General features: G+C 41.2%; 1 protein-coding gene across 2 annotated transcripts; it reads right to left on the bottom strand.

Annotated features, from left to right (window-relative positions):
• Positions 1–3,804: 3,804 nt before the first annotated feature.
• LOC148036012 (uncharacterized) lies at positions 3,805–10,763 on the bottom strand. 2 transcript variants are annotated; one of them, XM_087679058.1, is made up of 6 exons: positions 10,512–10,763; positions 10,307–10,433; positions 5,213–5,251; positions 4,642–4,731; positions 4,459–4,557; positions 3,805–4,356 (listed from the first exon to the last, which is right to left on the bottom strand). In XM_087679058.1, the coding sequence occupies exons 1-6, from the start codon at positions 10,577–10,579 to the stop codon at positions 4,264–4,266; spliced, it is 516 nt and encodes a 171-aa protein (XP_087535184.1). In that variant the 5' UTR covers positions 10,580–10,763; the 3' UTR covers positions 3,805–4,263. The 2 variants fall into 2 exon arrangements, with proteins under 2 accessions (XP_087535184.1, XP_087535185.1); XM_087679059.1 differs by lacking the exon at positions 5,213–5,251 and having other exon boundaries at positions 3,811–4,356.
• Positions 10,764–22,837: the final 12,074 nt, after the last annotated feature.

The raw sequence follows: 22,837 nt of genomic DNA, 5'->3' as shown, positions 1-22,837 counted from the left end.
ATCTATCAAACCTCTTGTCCTAATTATGAATGGGGGCAATCTTAATACTCACAATGGGTGCTAAGTGCAACTTAAAAGCTTGCACTATGAAGGCCTAATCGTAGACCAATATCCCCTCCTAATTCATAATCCCAATAATGATTTCTCTCCTCTTCTTGGCCTTCAACCTAGCAAAATAAAACGCATTCGGGTCATCACCCTCCAATTCCCATTGTCCTTATCTTCATGTTGCTTCAAATACTCCTCCACATTTCTAAGGACCTAATGCATGGTAAGATCAAAGACAACCTAGAGTGCATTCAACGTTGGAGTTCTAACATCCAACACACCTCCAAGATGAAAAAAATGGTTAAAAGATACCTAGTCTTCTACAATGACAAAATTATTTCCTCAATTGAGCCACCATGCACCTTTAGTTGCACTTTTCTTGCTTACAAATTAGCTGCTAGTGGAAAAAATCAAATGCTTTTATAAAGGAAGGAGTCACCTTTCATAAGTCCTCTAAAGACCCAATCCACATTGGACATCTTCTACCATTGAGAAGCTAGACCTTGGGCTATGTCAAATGAGGGAATCTTAATGGGCAAGTGAGGACAAGATATCACATCCTACCAAACAACATCCTCCCATACCAACCCCCTAACTTTCACATGTGAAATCCAATGCCTCATCAAAATCATCCAAGGCTTCAACCCATTTAGTCTCTTCAAAAGAGACATGTTAAGACGACGTGCTTTGCACACGAGACTCTCCAATCCAATACCATCCCATTTCCTATCTTCAATCAAGATGTCCCATCCTATTCGTGGCAAGATATCTTCTACCATTGAGAAGCTAGACCTTGGGCTATGTCAAATGAGGGAATCTTAATGGGCAAGTGAGGACAAGATATCACATCCTACCAAACAACATCCTCCCATATCAACCCCCTAACCTTCACATGTGAAATCCAATGCCTCACCAAAATCATCCAAGGCTTCAACCCATGTAGTCTCTTCAAAAGAGACATGTTGAGACGACATGCTTTGCACACGAGACTCTCCAATCCAATACCATCCCATTTCCTATCTTCAATTAAGATGTCCCATCCTATTCATGGCATACCCTCTCTACCTTTGTTGGTCCAAAGAAACTACCACAAGTTTCTCTCAAGGGTTGCCCAAGCTATTTGAGGAAAGGGGAGTACTAGGGCAACATAAATCATTACTACAAACATCACATTTTTTATCACAATTAACTTACCAAAGGAGAGTGGAGCATCCATTCTACCCTTGCTTTTCTTGTGGAGCTTATTTTTGAACCATTCAAACCTCTACTTGAGGGTTTCTCCCACCCTATGGGCACTCCAAGATACCTTACCAACTCATCCAACTTAACTATCTTGAATCCTAGTTGGGTGATCCAAATTTCATGCTCTTTCCATGTCAAAAGAATACCTCAATCTTCTTTTGACCAACCTTTTATGCTATGAGCTAAGAGTGCTCACAATAGATCTCCATTACATTAATCACTCATTCCTTCCTAACCTCTCCTATGGACACATTATCATCAACAAAAAATTAGACTACTACTTGAGAATTATCCAAGAATGGCAAACCCTTTACAACACCTACCTCTAAAGTCTTATCAATCATTTTCAACAACAGATCAATGATTATGGCAAAGAGGAGGGGTGCCTTTGCCTAGTGGATATATGAAGATCAAAAGAGGTCACAACACCATTGATTCTGATTACAATTCAAGCTTCCTTATACAAAGATGACACAGAACTTATGAAGGTCAAACCAAATTTCATGGCCTTTAGCACAACTAAAATAAAATCCCAATTAACCATGACATAAGCTTTATCCATATCCAGATCCATATTGATGAGAGGACAATCTTTTTATCTATGGAAAGCACCCAATTGATAACATGTATTTTCCTTCCATTTATCAAACCATATTTTTTGCTATGTCATTGCACCAAATAGAAACTTGACCATTTATGCCAAATATTTGGCCAACATATACAAAAAGTTCCACATCATTAAGACCCTCCAATTAAAGAGCAATGCCCTATTCTAAACCTTAGGACTCAATTTTATCAATCCTTGATTGATAAAAACTGGCATGAATTTAATGCATCTAATGTACGGCTAGCAAATCAACTACTCAAACATCCCATAATTTCTAATATACCTTAACCAATAAACCATTTACTATTGGCGATTTAACCATCTTCATGGAGAATAGCAAGTCCTTTATTTCTTCAATCATAAATGGTCTTTCAAGTGGCAAAGCCTAATATGAGCTAATCTACACCACAAATCACTCACAAAGGCATCAACCCTCTTCCATAATGTTGAATAGAGGCAAGCTTGGAACTCATAATTAAGTGCTACTTAAAAGCGTGCACTATGGAGACCTAATCATGGACCAATACCCTCTCTTGATTCACAATCCAAGAATTGTGAACCATTCAAACCTTTGCATTTTTCTACCTCGACCATTTCCTATCCATCTTGATGCTTTCGACAAAATTGATATCAAAGCAAATGTAATGAAGCAATTTTTTATATCAAAGCAAACAACACAAAAGTTTTTATGTTTTTTCTTCTTCGACCATTTCCTATCCATTTTGTTGCAAAGCTTGCTTGTAATCACAAGTGCCTAATTGACTTCCTTAACACCTCAACACACTCTTCCCTTATGTCAACTATATGCACTCGAGCCCACAACCTAGATCAACAAATGCTTTTAACTCCACATCATGCCATTGCTCCCTTCTTAAAGATGTGCCAACAATATCATTCACCATCTCTAAGTCTTTTCTCTTATTTCCTCCTTGGTTTATGTCAATTGTACATTCATGTGTTTGTTTTGGAGAACTTAATTTTTACCAATACTTTCTTATACCTTCATTTTCATAATAAGATATGACCGTTATCATTTTGATTGCAAACAAAAGGTCACATGCAAATGAGACTCAATCATTACCCTATGGCAACATTTCCCCCTGTTGCATTATATTACAATCAAAGCCTAAATTTCAAGCCACCACAAAACAAAAAGACCTTATAACATAAAAAAGGATATTACAAATTACACTCAAACAAAACCTCCAAAAAAAGAAAAGGGTTTCCAAAACCTTAGTAACATGATGAGATTTGACAAGAAACCACTAAGACCCTCATTATTTCAACAATATGCACTTGCTTACAATGCTTACAAGAAGATGTTGACCTTAAAACCTACATATTTTGTACTAGAGTAAGAACTAGATACCCCTAACAAAGTATTAAAAGGCAACATAAGGGATGCTATGACTCTCAAGGTTGGCTAATTATTGCTTCTTTTTGCATTTAAGTATAAATGCTCTAACTAGATTTTACTAACCACCTTATTTCTTCTTTTGCAACTTAAGTATAAATGTTGGAGCATTCCCATGTGCTTGTTTGTATTGAGTTAGTGATTGTTGTTGGCTACTAGTATATTAAGTTGTATGAATGTTTTGCCACTTAACTACATAATCACTTGTTTGCTTATGTGTTGCATGTAAGAGTACATCAATCAAGGGTAGTGTATGGTGCCTCATGAAGTTACACAAAGCAAAATGTTCTAAACAAGGAGACATTCATGTTTCTAAAGATTAATGTTACAACATCTCAAAAAGCTTGGATTGCAAAGCAAATCTAATCATATTTCAAAACTCTTTGTGCATGTGTGGACGTGCACATGCATGCATGAACTTCCACAGATTTGCTCTTGACAATTTCAAGACCAATTAGTTTCTTTATTCATGAATCTCTAAAACATTTGAAATTTGATTTCAAAGCTATGTGTGCAAGTATACACGCATGCATGCTAACTAAACTTTCACAAATTTGCCCTTGACAATGTTAGGGATGGTCTCTTTTTTTAATGCATCAAATTTGGAAACATTTGTGATTGGGCTTCATCCAAGTTAGGCCTAGTTTCTTTTTTATGCATCAATTTTGGAAACATTTGTGGTTTGGTTTCATCCCAATATGTGCGCCCATGAGGCCAAGGCACCCAAGGTTTTGAACTCTTAACCTTCACATTCTTACAATCATCCTACTGATTGAGAGCTGTCACTCTTAGGTGATTAGATTTTACATTACTAGAGTAGTCGTTTAGACCATGCTGACCATAAGGCATTAGAAACAACTAAATACTTTGTAGGCAGGAGATAAGACATTGCAAAAGTGAAGGAGTAACTAGGTTGCAAAATTGTTCGGTTGCAAGGCCCCTCTCGGTCCACTCAGTTAGCCTTGGCCTTCCCTCTTCTGGAATTCTTGCAAGCCATGTTTCTCATTCCTAAGAAAAACAGCAGACCACCGAACAATGACAGATTCTGCCAAGAAAGGACCAAGACAAGATCATTTATACCTAGTGATTCTGCCAAAACAATGACTGAGAGAGAGAGAGAGAGAGAGAGAGAGAGAGCTTCTCATACCTTCAAAAACTGTACAAACTCTCGAGCATAGTCTGCACTCGTAAGATCATAATTGTAGAAGTCATGCACAATGCTTGTACCGGCAGCCAAGAATATCAACTGCGCAAAACTCGTCCAAATTTAGAATAGAGAAAACCAAGCTGCCAACTTTATCCTGGGAAGAGCATCACTCCTCATATTTACCAGGAGATACGCCCCTAAGCTGCTACCAAAAGTAAAAAGAATGGCACCCACACCCTCCATCCCCATTGCTGCCATCACCAAGTATTTGATCTGCACAATATCATAGAGACACCGCCAGGAAACTTCAAAGGTTAGCATGTATCCTATTACCTGATAGATTTAAAGATCCATTGAGAGCAAGATAAAGCAAATCAAAACTTAAATGGGTAAGAAATTTAGCATTTTGCAAAGGACTGTGCTGTCCAGAGGTCAGTAACAATGCATGCATATACGCAATAAGTGCATTTTTCTCAACGGTTCTGTCACAACCCTTCAGGCCCATTTCTTAATGGTTCTGTCTCGTTCTACCAATAAATGTATTGTTGGGGTTGATTTTGAATGGCATGGAATTGAGTACCATAGCTCAAATAGATTTCAGTCGGAATGGATTGACAACAAAGCTTGTGTGACTAAGCTAAACATAATGCTCAGCTCAGCTTGTAAGACTGAGCTAAAAATAATGCTCAGCTCACCCCTAACAAGCATGAGTCAAGCTTGACATCATACTTAGAGCTAATTCAGCTAGACCCACCATGAAATGACGGCCATGGATGAGCCTCCGTGCTCCGCCCTGCACAAGCACGACTCAAGCTTGATACCATGTTTGAGTGTATATTCCTATGAAAGATGGAAATTATTTGAGCAGAAACTTGTATGAAAGTGTGCGATTGTTGCGAAGTGTGAATGATATAGATCACCAAAAAAGGCAATCTAGTATGTGGACTATTTGAATGTACACTGCATGAAGGATGCCAGCGATCAACATGTTTTGTGAGTGTATATTGGTGGGTCACTTTGGGGTAAAATCTGAGTGTGATCACGTTCATGAATCATGACTTAGTTCATGTACATTGTCCACATCTGCAACTCACTAGGTTTTGGCACTCAAATTACATAAGCTTAGCTTACTATGATCTCCTGTTGATGCCTTTGAAGAAACCTGCTTAATACAATGTTAGATCACACCGAGGGCTTGTCAAATATGCAGAGTAACAGAACAAACAGAGTTATAAAACAGTGTTTACAAAAGACAAGTGTCGCAAATTGATATAATGTAGACTGAGCAGGATGCCTGTATGTATGAGTCAATGGGACACCAAAAGTACCAAAAAAGTACAAAGGCAACCAAAAGACAAAAAGGTAAATCAAATTAAAACTTTAAGGACAAAGTCACTAATGTCCACACAGACTGGGTGATGGCCTCACAAGCAATAGATGATCCGAGTGCTAACCTCTCTCAATTTCTAGTTGGCCCAGATGAGAGAAGTGAAGTCATTGGAAAAGCCATATATATAGGATCTCTCTGCTCAATTGCGGCAGAAGCCGAGTAGCGCTGATAAATGCATAACGATAACGTGCATGTTGCCATTGCGGTAAATCAATCCACACCACCTATCGGGCAGCTACACAAGCATCCCTATAGGCCTCTGCAGAAGAAAGCCATGGTGGGTTACTTCTTACTACCAGTCAAGGCCCTACAGCCAGGAGCCATGGAGCCCTACAGCCAGGAGCCATGGTGGGTGGCTTCTTACTACCAGTCAAGGCCATACATTCTACCTCCGCTGAAGAAAGAGCAACAATGGGTTGCCTCTTATTGCTCCAAGATATAGCCCCCTGATGCAAAATCTGAATATAGACCTATGAATGCCGGCATCACCTTTCCCAAAATGCTCAATCTGTCATATGAACCGTCCATACATGAACGGATGGCATTGCAAGTTATCATGGGAATGGGCACTTTACACCGATAGGAGGATCTGCAAAGCTACATGCTAATGAAGCCAAAGAGGCCAATGCATGAACATGCGCACTGCAATCATATGCCTTGGTTGTGATTCCCTCGAGGAATCCACCTTGCGCATTTGGCACCTCAACACATAGCGAAGGCAACGATGATGGGGCAGGGTATCTTCATGGCTTGCCTCACCTCCATGAGTACCACGTAGGAACTCGCTAATAACTCCATTGTGGTGTATGAGAAGGGGGCTATCTCTATGGTTCCTTGGTACATCGGTTTCGCAGTCTCCACCCTTGAATCTCATTACACGATGTGCAAATTGTAAGTAAGCATACAGGATGAGCATCGCGTGCAGTAACTGACAACACAAAATCTCTGTTGCTATCTGGAATACGTGAAAGTAAATGGGTCCATCATGATTAGGGTAGCAAAAACCCATCTCGTTTACATCTTGGATAATGCCTGTTCCCCCACCAACACATTGTCACTCTCCTCTTTCCAAGCGTTGTGGTAGAGTATCGCTCCCCAATGGAGGACTTCGGCCACCTCTTTGGCACCGTGCTTCCCACATCTTTCGCAAATGCAATCATAAGAAAAATGACTAGCACATTATCATCACATGCTAGACCATTGGACACTCCCATTACTTGGTAACATGGGCAATGTCCCAAATACGATGCCTTTACTTAAGGCTTAGGTATAAGCCTAACCAACAAGAGACCAATCACCAAGCACAACGCTATCCTTTAATAAGCAACGATAGATTCATTAGATTCCAGCATTGCCATGTAAGGGCCAAGCATCCACCCAACAACAACGAAGAAACACTCGAGCCCAATGGAGGGCTAAATGTCATCATTAGCAATTCGTGCATTCCCTTTCATCATGCCAAGCTCTTTCCACCACAAGAGATTTACCATTATGGACCCTAATCGTACATGAGAGTTCCAAGCCATGGTTAAGTTCTCGTTTCCACAAGAGGGGACTCTTTTATGACTCACAAATCTCTAGACGACAAGGTGTACTTACTAGCTCCTCCAAATGGCTTGACTACTTGGTAATTACCTACTCCAATGAGTGCAAGGCAAAGGTGGTGGTCATTTTTGTAATCAAATGCTAAAGCATGTATCCCATTAGCTAGGAGATGCAAAGTTAGAGCTACTCTTGAAGCAATGGCGAACAACTCAAACCTAACAAATATATATACTTTTTCCCTCATCAAAATGTGAGACACAAAACCTTGAGAAGGACATTAACATAATTACCAAAGATAGAATGAAAACACCAACCAATTCACTAAGTCACAAGGCTAGGAAACAAGGGTTTCCTATGACTAAGATATAGATGTGTAATGGGCATCAATTGAAGATCTAAAGCAAGACTGCCTCACCTTAGGCAACTTGATACTACGTGTTGATGGAGGGTCCATCTAATAGCTTGGCTACAAGTGGAGGCACATTCTACAATTTGAGGGGCAAACATCACACCCCAACTATATTGACAAATGTGGCTTTCAGAAGTAGAGGCCACCTTTTAAACCGTTGTTGCTAAGAAACCTATTTAATAAGATTAGGAAACTTGTTTCATTATTAACATTTCTTAAATATAAACAAAAAATATCTCTCCCCTAAATTACATGTTTGAACTTTTGTACTCAATACCTATGATGGACAAATTTAGTACCCTAACATTGCATTAATGGTGTTGGTTGTAGAGATCTTGTTTGAGTCGTTGTCAATCTATTCTTCTTTTATATTAAACATTAACATTGGTCGTGGATAATAGATGATGATGCATGCAAATATTGATGGTATCTTGAATGTGTATCTACCTTCTATAGAATTATGGATCATCGTCAATCCATGTTTGAATCCCACGAGTCGTATTCTAACTATACAACATGATGTTATATATTTTTCCATCTTGATTGAAACCTATTTCTAATGTTTATGAAGCTCATTTTATACATGTCATTTCAAAAAACCTTGGTAACTATACTCTAAATCAACCACCAAATGTCACTATAAGGCACCTAGTTTCCCCTTTCCTTGATCTTCAACTACACCAAACAAAATCCTACTCCACAAAACCTAGAGTTCTCCCATGAGCATATAGTTAACCTCTTGAGACTATGAATAGCCTTCACTTTGGTGGAGCACAAGGTCCCACAATGTTGACTATATAGCAAGAGCTATAGCCTATCCTTACAAGCTACTAAACATATCAATAGAGTTGAGAAGGTGCTTCCAAGAGATTCACTTATCTACTCAAAGTACTCTATCGACACCCATGGACAAAGAGGATGAATTTACACTTTGATTAGATTAGGCCTATTGCCTTTTGTGCAAAAAGACACATGACCATTCTTGCAAGAAGTCAAGACCCACAAAAGTCACTTCAAGCTACTAGGGTTCTTGCATTGGGATCCTCAATTTCTCTTTACCAACAAATTTGGAACACAAACTATCTTTTAGATAAAGGTGGTGGTCACTGGTTGGTTTGCTCAAGGTGGACTCAAAGTGTTGGCAATAACTTCAACAAGCAAGAGACCCTAAAAGATCAACAAGATAGAGATACAAATCTTTGAGGTATTGCAAATGATGAGAGGGGACCTAAGGACTTGGCCTTAGACAAATGCAAGGGGGCCTAAGAGGCATGCAATTCTTTTTGCATTGGGGAGCATCATCAATTCATGGAAGGTTCATATGACGCCTACTTATCCACATGGTCTTCATCAATGGGCAACCTAATTGGGAGCACCACAACTACATTCTTACCATCAATTGGCTACCTTGCTGCATTTACTAATCATACAAGTCACCCAATTGCCAAGCATCATCCTTGAGCTATTAACATCACTCTAATTATTGCGTTTGCTAATTAGAGGTCATTTGCCTCCACCCCAACATTATTTCAGCCCCAAGCAAGCCATCTTGTTGTTTGCCCAACTTACTACCATTTCAACAACTACTATCATCATAATTTCATCAAGGGGATCTATTATTTTTGCACCCTTGTTTGTGTCCAATGCTACCACCTTCACTCATCATCATACAATTTTTGACTATTGTTATTGCATTTTAGAGTTTGTTCAAGTACAACACGCTCAATTACCTCCTTCAAATGCCTCTAGCTTGGTTTTAGAGACACAAGGGTTCAAGGCCCCCTAATTGTATCATCTTCATTATTATCCATACATTTTCATTCAATATTCTATAGTTTGTGTTCTACACAATGTCATGCACTTTGCATTTCCAACATTTGCTATGCCATTTCTTTACATCATTGTAATTGATCAAGCATTCAAAGATGTAGATTATGATGCAAACTCTTGCATAATGCAATTATTGGGTGGAGATTGTGCACCTAAGGGCAAATGTAATGCTAGTAGAAGTTGTGACCAGCACAAATCCAAAATAAAAGCAATCAAATGGGCTACAATGATAGGCATCAAGCAATGTTTATAGAACACAATCTCGTGTGCATTATATCTACTTCCATCATCCTGCGAACACCCAAACTCTCCCTCATTTCAATGAGGTTTCTTTCAAAAGTAGAGAGGTTTTCTATGTATAGATGCCGTGGTTCAAGGGAGACCCCTTCCCATTGCCAAGGAGATCCATCCATCTAGACCAATAGCTTAATAAGGAGAGCATGGTGTTAGTGAGGGGATAGCACGAAGAAGCTTTTGAGAAGAAGCTACCATGGAAGAAGCGTGTAACGCGAGCTGCAGCTTCCCCCTTCCCAGCGTGTGCGGGCAGAGAACAAAATCATGCAAAATAACACTTCCACGGGACACAGTCGTACATGCAAATGAGAATAGCACATGAGCTCCCGACAAAACAATGTTGCAGTGCACACTCTGCTCTGGCGAGCTCGTCAAACTACCTCGATGTTAGGGACGTCTATCCCCAGGGCAGAAACCACATGGCTCCGGAAGAGGGCTACTTTGGAATCCATATCTCTCAAGGCAGCAGCCCCACCATCGTCCGCAGATTCGTTGAGCCTGAGCCATCTGCAAAGCAGCAGTTCATGTTCACGGGTTTGATAGAGAGATGGGGGGCAAAGGGGTCGGGAGAGGGAGAGAACTTACTGAAGCCAGGCACTGAAGATGAAGATGGCAGAGAACAGAACACGACCGGCGAAGGTGATGAAGCCCATGGCGGACAGAGGAGGGTGTGTGTGTGTGTGTGTGTGTGTGGGGCGGCGGGGGGACTGTCAAATACAGGCGGAGGTGATGGCGATAGCCATGGCGGCCATTGCTTGATAAGAAAGAGGTGACTGGAGTGTCGACCCCCCGCGATACCTACCCGAACTTCAAATTTGAACGCTGCCAATTTACCCTCCCAAACGGCCTACAAACAACCAAGTTTGCCCACCTACCCCTTTCCCTTTCAAAGTGCTAAGAGGGCCTTCTCGCCCAATGGTCATACATCCGGAAAGTTTACCTTCACTTATTTTACGATACTAATAGAAACAATTGCCTTATTCTTAGTATTAATAATAAATCACATAATATTACTGTTGGTTATCCAAGTATTGGTCTTTAGTTGATGGTATTAATGTTGCTATTGTTATTTGACTAGCCTCTTTTATTACATTCTTCTAGATTGTTGCATTAGTGATGAAGTTATTGATTTGTAATTTTGATTATGGCATTGTTGTATTTACTATTAATGCTAATTATGCATTAACAGTACAATCTGTGAACATGAGTTTATCAATTTACCAAAAAACTTTTTTAAGAACCAATCTCATGATTAGTGTGAAGACATCTAGGAAGGAGAATTTGCCCCACATTATTGTGAAGACATGGAGGACAAGGGTAAGCACAGCATGGAAGGCTGCCCAGAGCAGGTAGCTTAACCTCCTACTTTAGAAGGTTGTGTCCAAGAAACTTCCAACCAAAGACACGACTAGAAGAATGATGTCAATCAATGCAAATTGTGTGTTCTCTGCAACTCAATAAGGAGACAATCAAGCACCTCTTAGAGCAATTGGCCTAAATGACATGATTAAAATGCAAACAACACTATTTGGAGATCAAGGTCAATTGGATGAGGAAGCCTAAAAGCTATGGAATGTGACTATGGTGTTAGTCATGAAGAAAATGTGGAACAATAGAAGCAAAACACTTATGTGAGAAAGGAGAGGAAGTTTACCACTCATGAGGTTTTTAAACTTGGTAAACAAGGCAGCTTATGTATCTTTAGGTTCATAAGAGAAAAAGTGAATGCGTTTAAAGTAGCCCACGAGCTACTCTCTCGAAGAGCTAAGAGTTTGAGGCATGATAGTGTATATATCTCTTTTTTTAAATATATCTATTGCATATATTTTTTAGAAACAGTTCCTTTTTTTTTAAAGGTTTGGGTTAGTTTTTGTTGGTCGACACCTTCATAATCTCTTTAATATGTAATATCTAGCCTTGCTAATTGTTGCATTAATAGCTTTTTCATGTGCTAATCGATGTTTTTTTATTAAATAAATAAACTTTACATTCACTACTTGGGGCTTTGCTAAATTTAAACTTAACCGGCTCAACTTTCCCTAATTTTCCTAACATACACGCTATACTCCAAAAACTCCCTACACAAGCCTTAATTTCCTCCCAAGTAAACTATGGGCTTTCTTGTTGAAATAAGCAAATGTTCTTGATGCTCCAAATCTTGTGTCAATATTATGACAAAGCTGATTGTCAACTTGTTGATTCCCCCCTTGGTCCTACATTCTCCAAATAAACATACTTGCATACTTGACTCATTTGCCATTCCCATGCCCAAATGAGGCCATACAAATTTCCATGCATTTTCACCAACACAACCATCCCAAAAAACATGCTTTAAAGATTCTTCCTTCCCACACAAGCATTTTGCCACTCGTGATATTTCTCTTCATCAACTTATTAGTAGTTAAAAAGGCACCAACCACAATTCTCCAAGCAAATGCTATTTTCTTTAAGGGCAATTTCAATATCCAAAAGCTCTTGATGATTTTTTTGATTTCATCCTCCTCCAATCTTGTTCACCCTCTCCACTATGTTGATGTCACATGTATACATCCCTTTGATCTTGTGTGTTGAGTGCTTCTAAAGTATTGCAACTTCCAATTTTTAGCAATGGGAAGCTTTTGTTGTCATTGGCTTGTTTAATGTCTGCCATGTCAAATGGCAATTTATTCACTTACCATAATAACATTCAAGGCATTTTGACAAAGCCATATTGTTGAGGATTCATATGTTTCTACAAGAATAGAGATAATATGTTAGTTATTGCCTTGATAATAATCATTTGCAATACCCCCATGAGTAAGATTGGGTGCTAGTGCCAAGCTATGCACACTGACTTTGCTTGGATACGAGTAAGATTATAATCCTCGGCCATGTATAAACCTCTTCTTAGAAATGGCAAGCAAATGAACTCAAAAGTCTAAAGTAATCAAAATGAATAAAAGCATAGGGCATGGATGCTAACATAAAGGTGAACATGGCATAGAAGCAAATTTTGAACTCGTAATTTTTTGAAGAACATTGTATCATAAATTATTATTGAGAGCCATGCAAATTGTGAATTTGTACCAAAGCAAGGTGCTGGTGGCATGAGCTTCAGCTCACCAAAGTTTAGAAGGCCTATTAAAATTGGAAGGCATGCACAAACTAAGAGAAGTTTGGTTTTAGGCCCCAATTCTAGGCCAAAGAAGGGTTAGGGTGACCAAAAATCAGGGCCATATATAAAACACCAAAAATGAATGGATAAGCTTGTGGTATATAATCTTGAAGAGATATCTTCTTGCTTCATCTTGCGAGAGAGAGAGAGAGAGAGAGAGAGAGAGAGAGAGAGAGAGAGAGAGAGAGAGAGAGAGAGAGAGAGAGAGAGAGAGAGAGAGAGAGAGAGAGAGAGAGAGAGAGAGAGAGAGAGAGAGAGAGAGAGAGAGAGAGAGAGAGAGAGACACACACACACACACAGAGCTTGTACAAGCACAGACCCATAGCACTGTGGCTGTAGCCCTATGATTGCATAAATGCATCAAACTTATGGTACCATTCCCTAGGTGCCTTCTTCAAGCCATATGGACTCTTCTTTAGCCTGCACACTAGGTGTTCCCTACCAGGGTCTGCAAAGCCCTTAGACTTCTCCATGTAAATCTCATCATGCAAGTCCCCATGTAGAAAAGTCGTCTTGACATCCATATGGTACAAGTCCAGGTCAAGCTGTGCAACCAAGGCCAAGACTAAGCATAGGGTGGTCATCTTGACCTCATGAAAAAATACTTCATCAAAGTCAACACCATGCTCCTGCTTAAAACCCTTAGCAACCAATCGAGCCTTGTATACCGATTTGGGGTGTCCAGGGGTACTTTTCAACTTGTACACCCACTTGCATGGCAAAGCCTTCTTACCCTAAGGCAAGGAAACCAAATCCCAAGTTTTATTCTTATGCAATGAGTAAAGCTCAGACTGCATAGCCCTCTCCCAAGAGTGATGATCACCCCTGTGCATAGACTCGTCATAAGTGAGAGGCTCTCCTGCATCTGTAACCAGTACATAATCCATAGAGAGTGCAAAACAGTCACAAGATCGTCTATCTCTAGTACAACACCTCAATCCAAGCTCTGCTGTCTGACCAACATCCTGTCTAACATCAGCATGTCTAGCATCTGGGCCATGAGCATCAGGTGATGCTGCGTGGTGTCTAGCTAGCCATGGAGAAAGCTGAACAGGAGCAAGTGGCTCCTCCTGAAAGATAACTATGCGTACCTCAACCACTTTCTCAGGCTGCATATGCATTTTGTCCTCATGAAAGATGACATCATGGCTGCGGATCACTTTCCGCGCCTGCGGATCCCATAGATGGTAACCCATCTCTCCTGCATCTCTAGAGCCAATGGAAATACATTTGACACTTTTAGGATCCAGCTTATTGTGTTTGTTCTTAGGCACATGGCAGAATGCCTCACATCCAAAGACACACAAATGATCATAAGAGGGGGGCTTGCCTGCCCATACCTTCTCTGCAACCTGAAAGTTAATGCCATTGCTAGGAGACTTATTAATGAGATGCACTGCAGTAGTAGTTGCCTCAGCCCAAAAGTGTTGCAGTAAGCCAGCCTAGCTAAGCATGCTACGGAACCTTTCCTAAATGGTCCTATTCATGCGTTTAGCCATACCATTCTGGGGTGGGGTGTAAGGGGTGGTCAACTGACGCTTAATACCTCGCTCATCACAAAATTTCTCAAAAGCACGTGATACATACTCACCCCCATTATCTGAGTTTAGGCATTTGAGCCTTTTCCCATACTGGTTCTCTACCAATGCAAGCCAACGTTGAAATGTGTCTAAGACATCGGATTTTCTCTTTATGGGATAAGCCCAAACCTTACATGAGCAATCATCTATGAAAGTAACAAAGTACTTTGCCCCCACCAAGTGACTGACAGGGTATGGGCCCACATACATCTGAGTGCATAAGAGCCAAGGGCTCACCCATGCGTTTCTTACCAGACTTTTTATGTGTATTTCGAGTCTGCCTGCCATACAAACAATGATCACAAGATCAAAATGCGAAGAGTCAAAAGGTAAAAGATACTGCAAAGCACGGAGCATTTTCATTCCTTTAAGAGACATATGCCCCAAATGAGCATGCCAAAGGGATACATGGAAAATAGAACCCACAGACAAAACATGATCCAATGTAGCTCTAGATACAAGTAAGGGATAGAGGCTACTAGACTTGGCACCTCTTGCAAGTACAAGCCTGCCACAAGTAATCTTCCATGTAGAGTCTCCAAAAGACACAAAATACCATGCATCATCAAGCTGTCCAGCTGACATAAGGCTACGAGTCAACGCGCCATCATGTAAAACAAAAGAGCTGTTAGAAGAAAACTGCAACGCCTAACATCTCCAATGTCCACAATGTCAAGAGACCTGTCATCACCAAGACGCATAGAACCAGACATGGTACGATAGGTATGAAACCAATCTGGACAAGGTGTCACATGAAAGGACGCACCCGAATCCAAGAGCCAGCACTGCGCATACATAAAATGTATCTCAGAAGCCTGTAAGGCATCACATGAAGAAGCTACAAGTATGTAATCATCATCTGAATTGGTGGCTTGCATGACATTAACCTCTTCTATCTTAGCATTGGACTTTGCATGTACGATACTGCGCTCAGAAGACTTTTCCTGCACTTTTTCTTTTCCCTTTTCCTTGTGCTTATCATCGCGCATTTTATAACACTGTGGCCTAATACATCCTGCTTTCCCACAATAATGATATGTAAGATCTGACTTTCATCCATGAGACTTACTGCGACCACGTGACTTGGACCTAGACTTCTGAGAGCCCCTGGCCTTATGATAATTATCATGCATGCCATTTCTGCCACCTCTAATGGTCAATGCATGTGAAGAGCAGAAAGCATCATTATTTCTCTTGTTGATTTCCTTAGTCAATAAAGCACTCTCAATATCTTTGATTTTCAGCCCATCAAGCTTATTCGTGCATATGGCAATACAGAAGATATCCCATGATTCAGGCAAGGTGCCAAGTAGAAACTACGGGTGCAAGTTGTCTTTGAACTCAATACCCTGTGACAACATACTCTTCATGATAGCATGAAACTGACTGAAATGAGATGAAAGGAAGGTCCCCTCCTTCATGCGAAGGTCCATTAACTACTTTAGCCAATACATCTGTGACGCAGGACTCTACTACACATAAAGCTCCTAAATCTTCTCCCATAAATCCCATGCATTCAGATTCTCATCTTCAACAACATTATGATGGATCTCTTCTGTGAGTGACAAAATAATGGTAGACTTGTATAGCTCATCAACTTCCATCCAAACATCATTATCCATATCCTCAGGTTTGACCACCTTGAAACACAAGGGTTTAATCTGCAACTTCTGCACCAAACCTTGCCATATTTGGGACTTCCAATACCCATAGTTGGTACCATCCAACTTGGCAATGTTAAAGAGAGCTGTGTCTTTCAAATGACCAGACATACTGTCCCAAATTAAAGCAAAAAGGCAAAATTGCATGTTGTTGTAATAGTTGGAAAATGCACTAAAACCACTACTAAAACTGGTTGAAAGGGTGGATTTCACCAAGAGAAGCACCTATCCACCAAATATGACTAAGATAACATCAAATAGTAAGCATTACCCTCATAGAAGTGCTCAAAATCTACAGATTTCAGCTTGCTGTAATAAATGACAGCACTATGTAAAAATTGTTCCAAAATAAAGCAATCATTGATACATATGTCACTGCAACTGCCAAGTAACAAGATACATCCAACAGTGAGTTTCCAGGGGCAAGAAGGTACCAAGAACTGTCAAACCAATAACCTGTCATGCAAGAGACATCTCATAGGTCTAGAAATCATGCATTTAATGGGTCTTAGGGTAAGAGAAGAGACCAAGCACAAGCACAACTGATAGACCAAGAAGCTCAATACATAACCATCCAAGATGCATACAAAACTAACAAACCTGTGACAAAGATAGGTGTCTGCCTTAATAGTCATATCAAATTAGCCCAATACAGACAAACTACAGACATAAAGCTCTCAAGAGAGTAAATGCATGTAATTGTCCCACAAGCTCAAGCTCATTTGTAAATAAGACTATGTGTACATTCGAATATACCAAGAGGCTCCCACTAGAAGTGAAGTCGGATGCAAAGAGAGCAAGCAACGCTCTAATACATCAAACACATAGCATCAGACATGCCAAATCCCAATAGGGTACATCCGGAGCATAAATCCCAAGCTATCTCAGACCCGTAAAGCATAAGCCTAAAAGCATTTAAAGAGCATGTAACTGACAACCAAATGTAATGCCCAGTAGATCCAAAATGCTCAAAATACATCTGAAGATGAAGCTCCAAGTAACTGTCAAACATGGACAAACCAAGTGGCATCCATTACTAACCAAAGCATAAATGTGAGAGGCCTAAATGTCAAGTAGTGATAATAGGCATAGACTGGTCCAAAGCATGCCAATTGAAGCAAAATGCCAGTGAAGAACAGCCAAGTCGGATTTTAATACAAGCTCAAAAGCATTCCAGAACCAAAGACAAGCTCGATATCGTACCCCGAAGGTCAATACTTCATTGCGTATCCCAGAGACATAGCCCAAAACCAATGTGCATAACCAAACATGAGATAATAGGCTTCAGCCCACTATGGTATAGTAGTGATTTTCTATTCAAAATTGAGTATTTTCAGCAAGAAAATCAATCCAAAATGATGGCATGACATGTGCCTTGCATCCCTCAAACAATCGGGCATTAATAGGTACTAAATCGATTAAGTAGAAGTGCCCAAACAAGCATAGCATTAGATGCCAATGTTACTTCTGCATAGTATGACTGTGGGACTACTATAAATAGTCTTGGGAATGTACGGATCAGACCCAAAACTAATGCCAATGATCAAGGAGGCTTCAACCGAAGTTAGAGACCATTTCCAAGTGCATTGCCAAGCCTGAAGAAGCATGACATAACCATCGATGAGGAGTAGGTGATCTGCTCTAGTGTGCTGTCCAGAACAGCCTGAAAAATGGTGCAAATTTTTTGATCCCTTCTTCTAATCCTGTGCATCCACATGGCCTCAATGGTAGTGATTGGAGGCTCCGAGGGGTGCCTAGGGAGGCCCACAACAAGCCTCAAGTGCCCAAATGCAAGAGGGATCCAAGCTCCAAGGGTTTGAGCTATGGCTACCCTGTTTGATTGCAACCTGAGAACTGAAGAAAAAAACTAAAAGGACACTTCAATACCTCTGTAGAAATTCCATGAGGGTGCCTCAATAGGTCGAGAAGATGCTCGGGAAGCTAGGGAGTGACGGGAGCTTGGGAAGGTCGGCTATGGCTGTCGGGAAGGAGACCCAATGTTGTAGGTATTTGAATGGAAGCTAAGAATGCCACGAACCAAGCTAGGGAAGTTGGGAAGCCTCGCTCTGATACTAGTTGAAAGGTGAGAAGAATCAAAGCTTTCTTGGAAGTGAGCTATTGCAGAGAGCAAGAGCAAGAAGAGAGAGAGACATAAATGGGAACTCCAATAACCACAATGTGTGGCCGAGCCTTCCTTTATTCAAACTATCACTAAAAGAATAAAGAATAAGTGAGTGTGAAGGGTGTTCGCCACCTGTAGAGTGCAATGGTGGGTATTGTCAATGTAGTAATACACGGGCGACTAGGCGGAGGGGCCTTTACCCCCAACAACAGGTCAGCCCAAAAGGGACATAAGCCTGTGTTCGATCTAAAAGGGCCCAAATAACAAATGTTCAACCCGAAGGGGCCAAAGGCTAAATGCTTAGGCTATAAGATTTAAGGTCATTCTAATTAGTTGAGGGGCCTAAGCCCAAACCATTAGGTCGTTAAGGTCGAGGCTCATCCAACTTTACTGGTTAGATCGAGAGGAGGCACACAATTTGGCACATAGGGTTGAAGGCCTTTACAATAGGCCCATTGGCCTAAGGCCAGTAATTTGGCCCATAGCACCAAGAGGGCAATTGATTCAACCTAAAGGACGAGGGGTTTCACATGTAGGTCAAAGGTCAAAACCACAACATTAGATCCATATAGAGCCATGAGCCAACATAAGGCCACAAAGGGCCAAAACCAAAGTGCTCATCCTATGAGGCCTAAGCCCATTACATTAGGTCTATAGGGCCTAAGGTCAAAAATAAAATATCCCTTAGGGACAGAGACAAAGTAAAAGGCCCATTTTGGACTGAAGGCAAGTAAAAGACATTCATTCAACCATTTTGGCCCTTGTTGCTATCCATTGGCCATAGAGACTTGGGTCATGTTCATTGCGAGTCACCCACTGTGATTATAGATTGCTCAAATTGGCCCACCTACAAACACAAGTCTTAAACCACAAGGACCAACCTCTCAAGGCTAGACCCACAACTCAATCACACATGACACTTGGGATATCTCAAGGAAGCATCAATAACCTAAAAGCTCAATGAACTAGAAGCATAGTATGTGGCATTGTTGTCATTGAGAAGTTTGGGCCAAGTGATGCATTGATCCATCTAGAAAAATTACATTGAAGTAGCTAGATTTTCTTTAGCAATTTTGTGCTACATCCAAGCTAAAAAACAAGTGATGGCCACTATCAGTGCAATCCCCAACAAAGAACAACTCTACCACCAACTCCAACAACCCTACCACCAGCCACCTAGGCCACCAACGTGCCCCCAACGACCTTCCTCCACACCACCACCAACACTTCTCCACAGCAACCACCGATGTCCCTTCCACCCCACGACTTTAGTGCATGCCAAAGCCTGCTACCTACGATGAGGAGTGCCATGGGACTGGCACTCGTCTAGGAGGGGGGTAATGTTAACCATTAGACGAACAAGGTGGAAAATCTGGAAAAGCTAAAGCAAAAGACAAAGGCCAAGGCAAAGTGAAATGGAAGATGAAGGCGCACCAAGAAAAATCTAGAAACACAAGAAGCGCAGAAAAGTCTTAAATAAGGGAAAAAGGCGAACAAGGAAAAGCACAAGTCAATACTTTTGTAAAAGAGCGCAAGCGCATCATGATTTAATTTAAGGAGCGTCAGGATCTCACCCATGCAATTTGTAAATGTATATGGGCGGTGGAAAGGAAGCTAGGAAGATAGAAGGACCATGGGAAAAACGGCCGGCCATGTAAAAAAGGGGATAAGGGGATGACTGCCCAAAAGAGATTTAGGGTTTTGTATATAAAGTTGAAAAGTAAATGAGAAGCTCATTCTTGCGTGTGGCCAAAAGTGACTCTTCTCTTCTTCTTCTTCTTCTTCTTCTTGCTTGCTTGAGCTTGTGCTTGAGAGAGGGAGTGTGAGAGTGTGAGGGAGTGAGTGTGTGAGGGCGAGGGATCGGGAGGAGAAGCTCTCCATCTTCTCCTCTCTTCTTCTCTTCTCTTCTCTTCTCTCGTCTTGCCCGCGGCTATGGAGCTTGGAGCATGGAGCTTGCTTGAAGCTTGCATTTGGATCGTGGAGTTACCGGAGTGCGTGGGAGAGGAGGTAACTCGATTGGCATGGAGGTAAGCTCACTACACCCATAGATATGGATGGCGCGTCGGCTATGTGAGAGGTAGCCATTAGTGCTCGGCTTGGAACGCTTGAAGCAATAAGCGGTCCGTGGGTCTTGGCAGTTGACCCATGGCGATTGAGCGAAAGCTCCCACACGAGCACTTCCCAACCTTCCCCGGCATCTACATGAGGTATGAGAGCTTGCTTCTCACTCAGTTCTCGGCCATTCTTTGACATAAACAACAGGGTTTCATGAAGAGGAAGCCATAGCTTCCATCATTGAAGCTTGTTCTCTTCACCTCTTGCTTGGACTTGTCCTAGGCTTGTATAGGCCTATTGTAGGCCTTCAATGGGCTCTTGCTTATCCCCTACCCACCCTGATTTGGCTCCTCAAGTATAACAGCATGCTCACGTTTTATTTGTGCCTGTTTGTAAAAATGGCTCAAAAATCACTCTTTTTGTCATATCTCGGGCATTCGGAACCCGATTTAGGCAAGGTAAGAGTCTAAGTTGGGATTTTGGCATGCTCTGGACACAATTCTGATGTCAGATTTACCAAATTCTGATGACAGAATATTTTGCAACAGATTTTAGGTCTGAGACAGCATGTATTTGTATGCCTATGGCTCATGTGATGCTTCTACTAATGTCTATTGATATCAGATCACTTGTGGATGTTATGCCTCTTATATGAGATGCGCTTGGAGTTGATTTAGCTCAACCATTGACTGTTTTGTACAGTCCTAGATCTGTCCAAAATAGGGTAGTCACCTGTTACTTCAATTTAATGCTTACAGGCCTTGGCATTTGATGCCCGATTATGCCCGGTTGGTGCCTATACATATGGGAATGTATACCTATGGTTTGCCTATGGATTTGAGCTTGGATTGAGCACTGATTTGCTCAGTTTACTGAGGTCATATGTTGCTATAAACTTCAGGGCTGAAGCTATTTAATGATTTTCCAGGTTATGCCTATTGCGTATGGGGTGCTCTTGACTACTTGGGTTGATATATTCACACATTTGGATGATGCCACACGGTTCTTCTATGCTCCAAAATTGTTTTGAGTTGAGATTAGAGCTTGATTTAGATTTGATTGTCACTTCTTTGTAGCTGGCATTTCATCTATGACATGGTTTATGTGTAGGCTACCCAATACGGGTTATGATGTCTTAGTGAATGCTTTATGCTTTGGCTATGGATGGCAGTTGTTTGAGCTCGTCTCGACATTCATTTGAGTATTTCCTTGAGCAGTTGGACATTGACTTGGCTTTTTCTGTTATGACTTGGCTTTTCTGTTATGACCTTGGATACTATATGGGATTTGATGCTCTGATTATGGATCTTGGCTATTACTTTGATGCACTTATAGGTATTGAGCAGTGAATTGCTCCCTTGTTTTGGCAGTTGCCTATTGAGTTGTGATTGCTCATTTGCATTTGATATGTGTAGTGGGAGCTCGCGCTCAACTGCCAAGACCCACGGACCACTTATTGCTTCAAGTGTTTCTTCAAGCGAGCTCTAATGGCTATCTCTCACCTAGCCGACGCGCCGTCGATCCTATGAGTGTAGTGAGCTTACCTTGATCGCGATACGAGTTGCCTCCTCTCTCGCACACTCCGGTAGCTCCATGATCCTAGATGCGAGCTCAAGCATCCTCAAGCCTCCTCCATCTCCAAGCTCCATCCTCCATAGACGCGCGCGTGAGAAAAGAGAAGAGAAGAGGAGATGGTGAAGAGCTTCAACCTCTTGATCCCTCACTCTCACACACTCATCCCCTCACACTCTCACACTCCCTCTCTCAAGAGCACACACAAGCAAGAAGATGAGGAGAAGAGAAGAAGAAGAGAGCTTTTGTTAGCCACACACCAAAGAATGAGCTTCCATTCACTTTTTGAACTTTATATATACAAACCCTAAAACCCTATGGACGCCCATCCCTTTTTTACATGACCGGCCATTGTGGCAAGGTCCTTTTTCCATTTCCCTCTTTTAGCCTTATGCCTCTAGCCTACACCCGTTTAATATTTTATAATTGGCATAGGAGGGAGCCTGGCACTCTTTTACAAGAGTTTTCTAAGTTTTTTGAGGTGCCTTTCATTTAAAATTGCCCTTTTTGCCCCGGCTTAGCTTTGGAGGTCGCCTGCATGTTTTTGCTCTTTTTCCATGTTTTTTTCTACTTTTTCCTTCCTTTTTCCGCTATCTCGACTTGGGGTTAACATTAACCCCCTCCTAGATGGGTGCCAGTCCCATGGCACTTCTGTGTTGTTGTAGGTTGGCAAGCAATTGGCCAAGTGGTATAAAGGTGAGGGCCACTTGGAGACTTAGGTGCTTGTGGAAGCTATGAAATGATTTTTGTCGGAGAGGCCAAATGGA

Source organism: Lygodium microphyllum, chromosome 5 (genome assembly GCF_053477565.2).
Source record: "Lygodium microphyllum isolate KBCC chromosome 5, Lygodium_microphyllum_v1.1.10, whole genome shotgun sequence".
Taxonomy (NCBI): domain Eukaryota; kingdom Viridiplantae; phylum Streptophyta; class Polypodiopsida; order Schizaeales; family Lygodiaceae; genus Lygodium; species Lygodium microphyllum.
This window is presented reverse-complemented; position numbering and strand designations above follow the sequence as displayed.

Excerpts from the sequence above, each read along its gene's own strand:
- LOC148036012 (XM_087679058.1), bottom strand. The coding sequence starts at position 10,579 with ATGGGCTTCATCACCTTCGCCGGTCGTGTTCTGTTCTCTGCCATCTTC. Across the intron at positions 5,252-10,306 it reads TAGACGTCCCTAACATCGAG|GGCGGAGCACGGAGGCTCAT; the intron begins GTAGTTTGACGA and ends GTGCTTGTGCAG. Across the intron at positions 4,558-4,641 it reads GCTTAGGGGCGTATCTCCTG|TTGATATTCTTGGCTGCCGG; the intron begins GTAAATATGAGG and ends AGTTTTGCGCAG.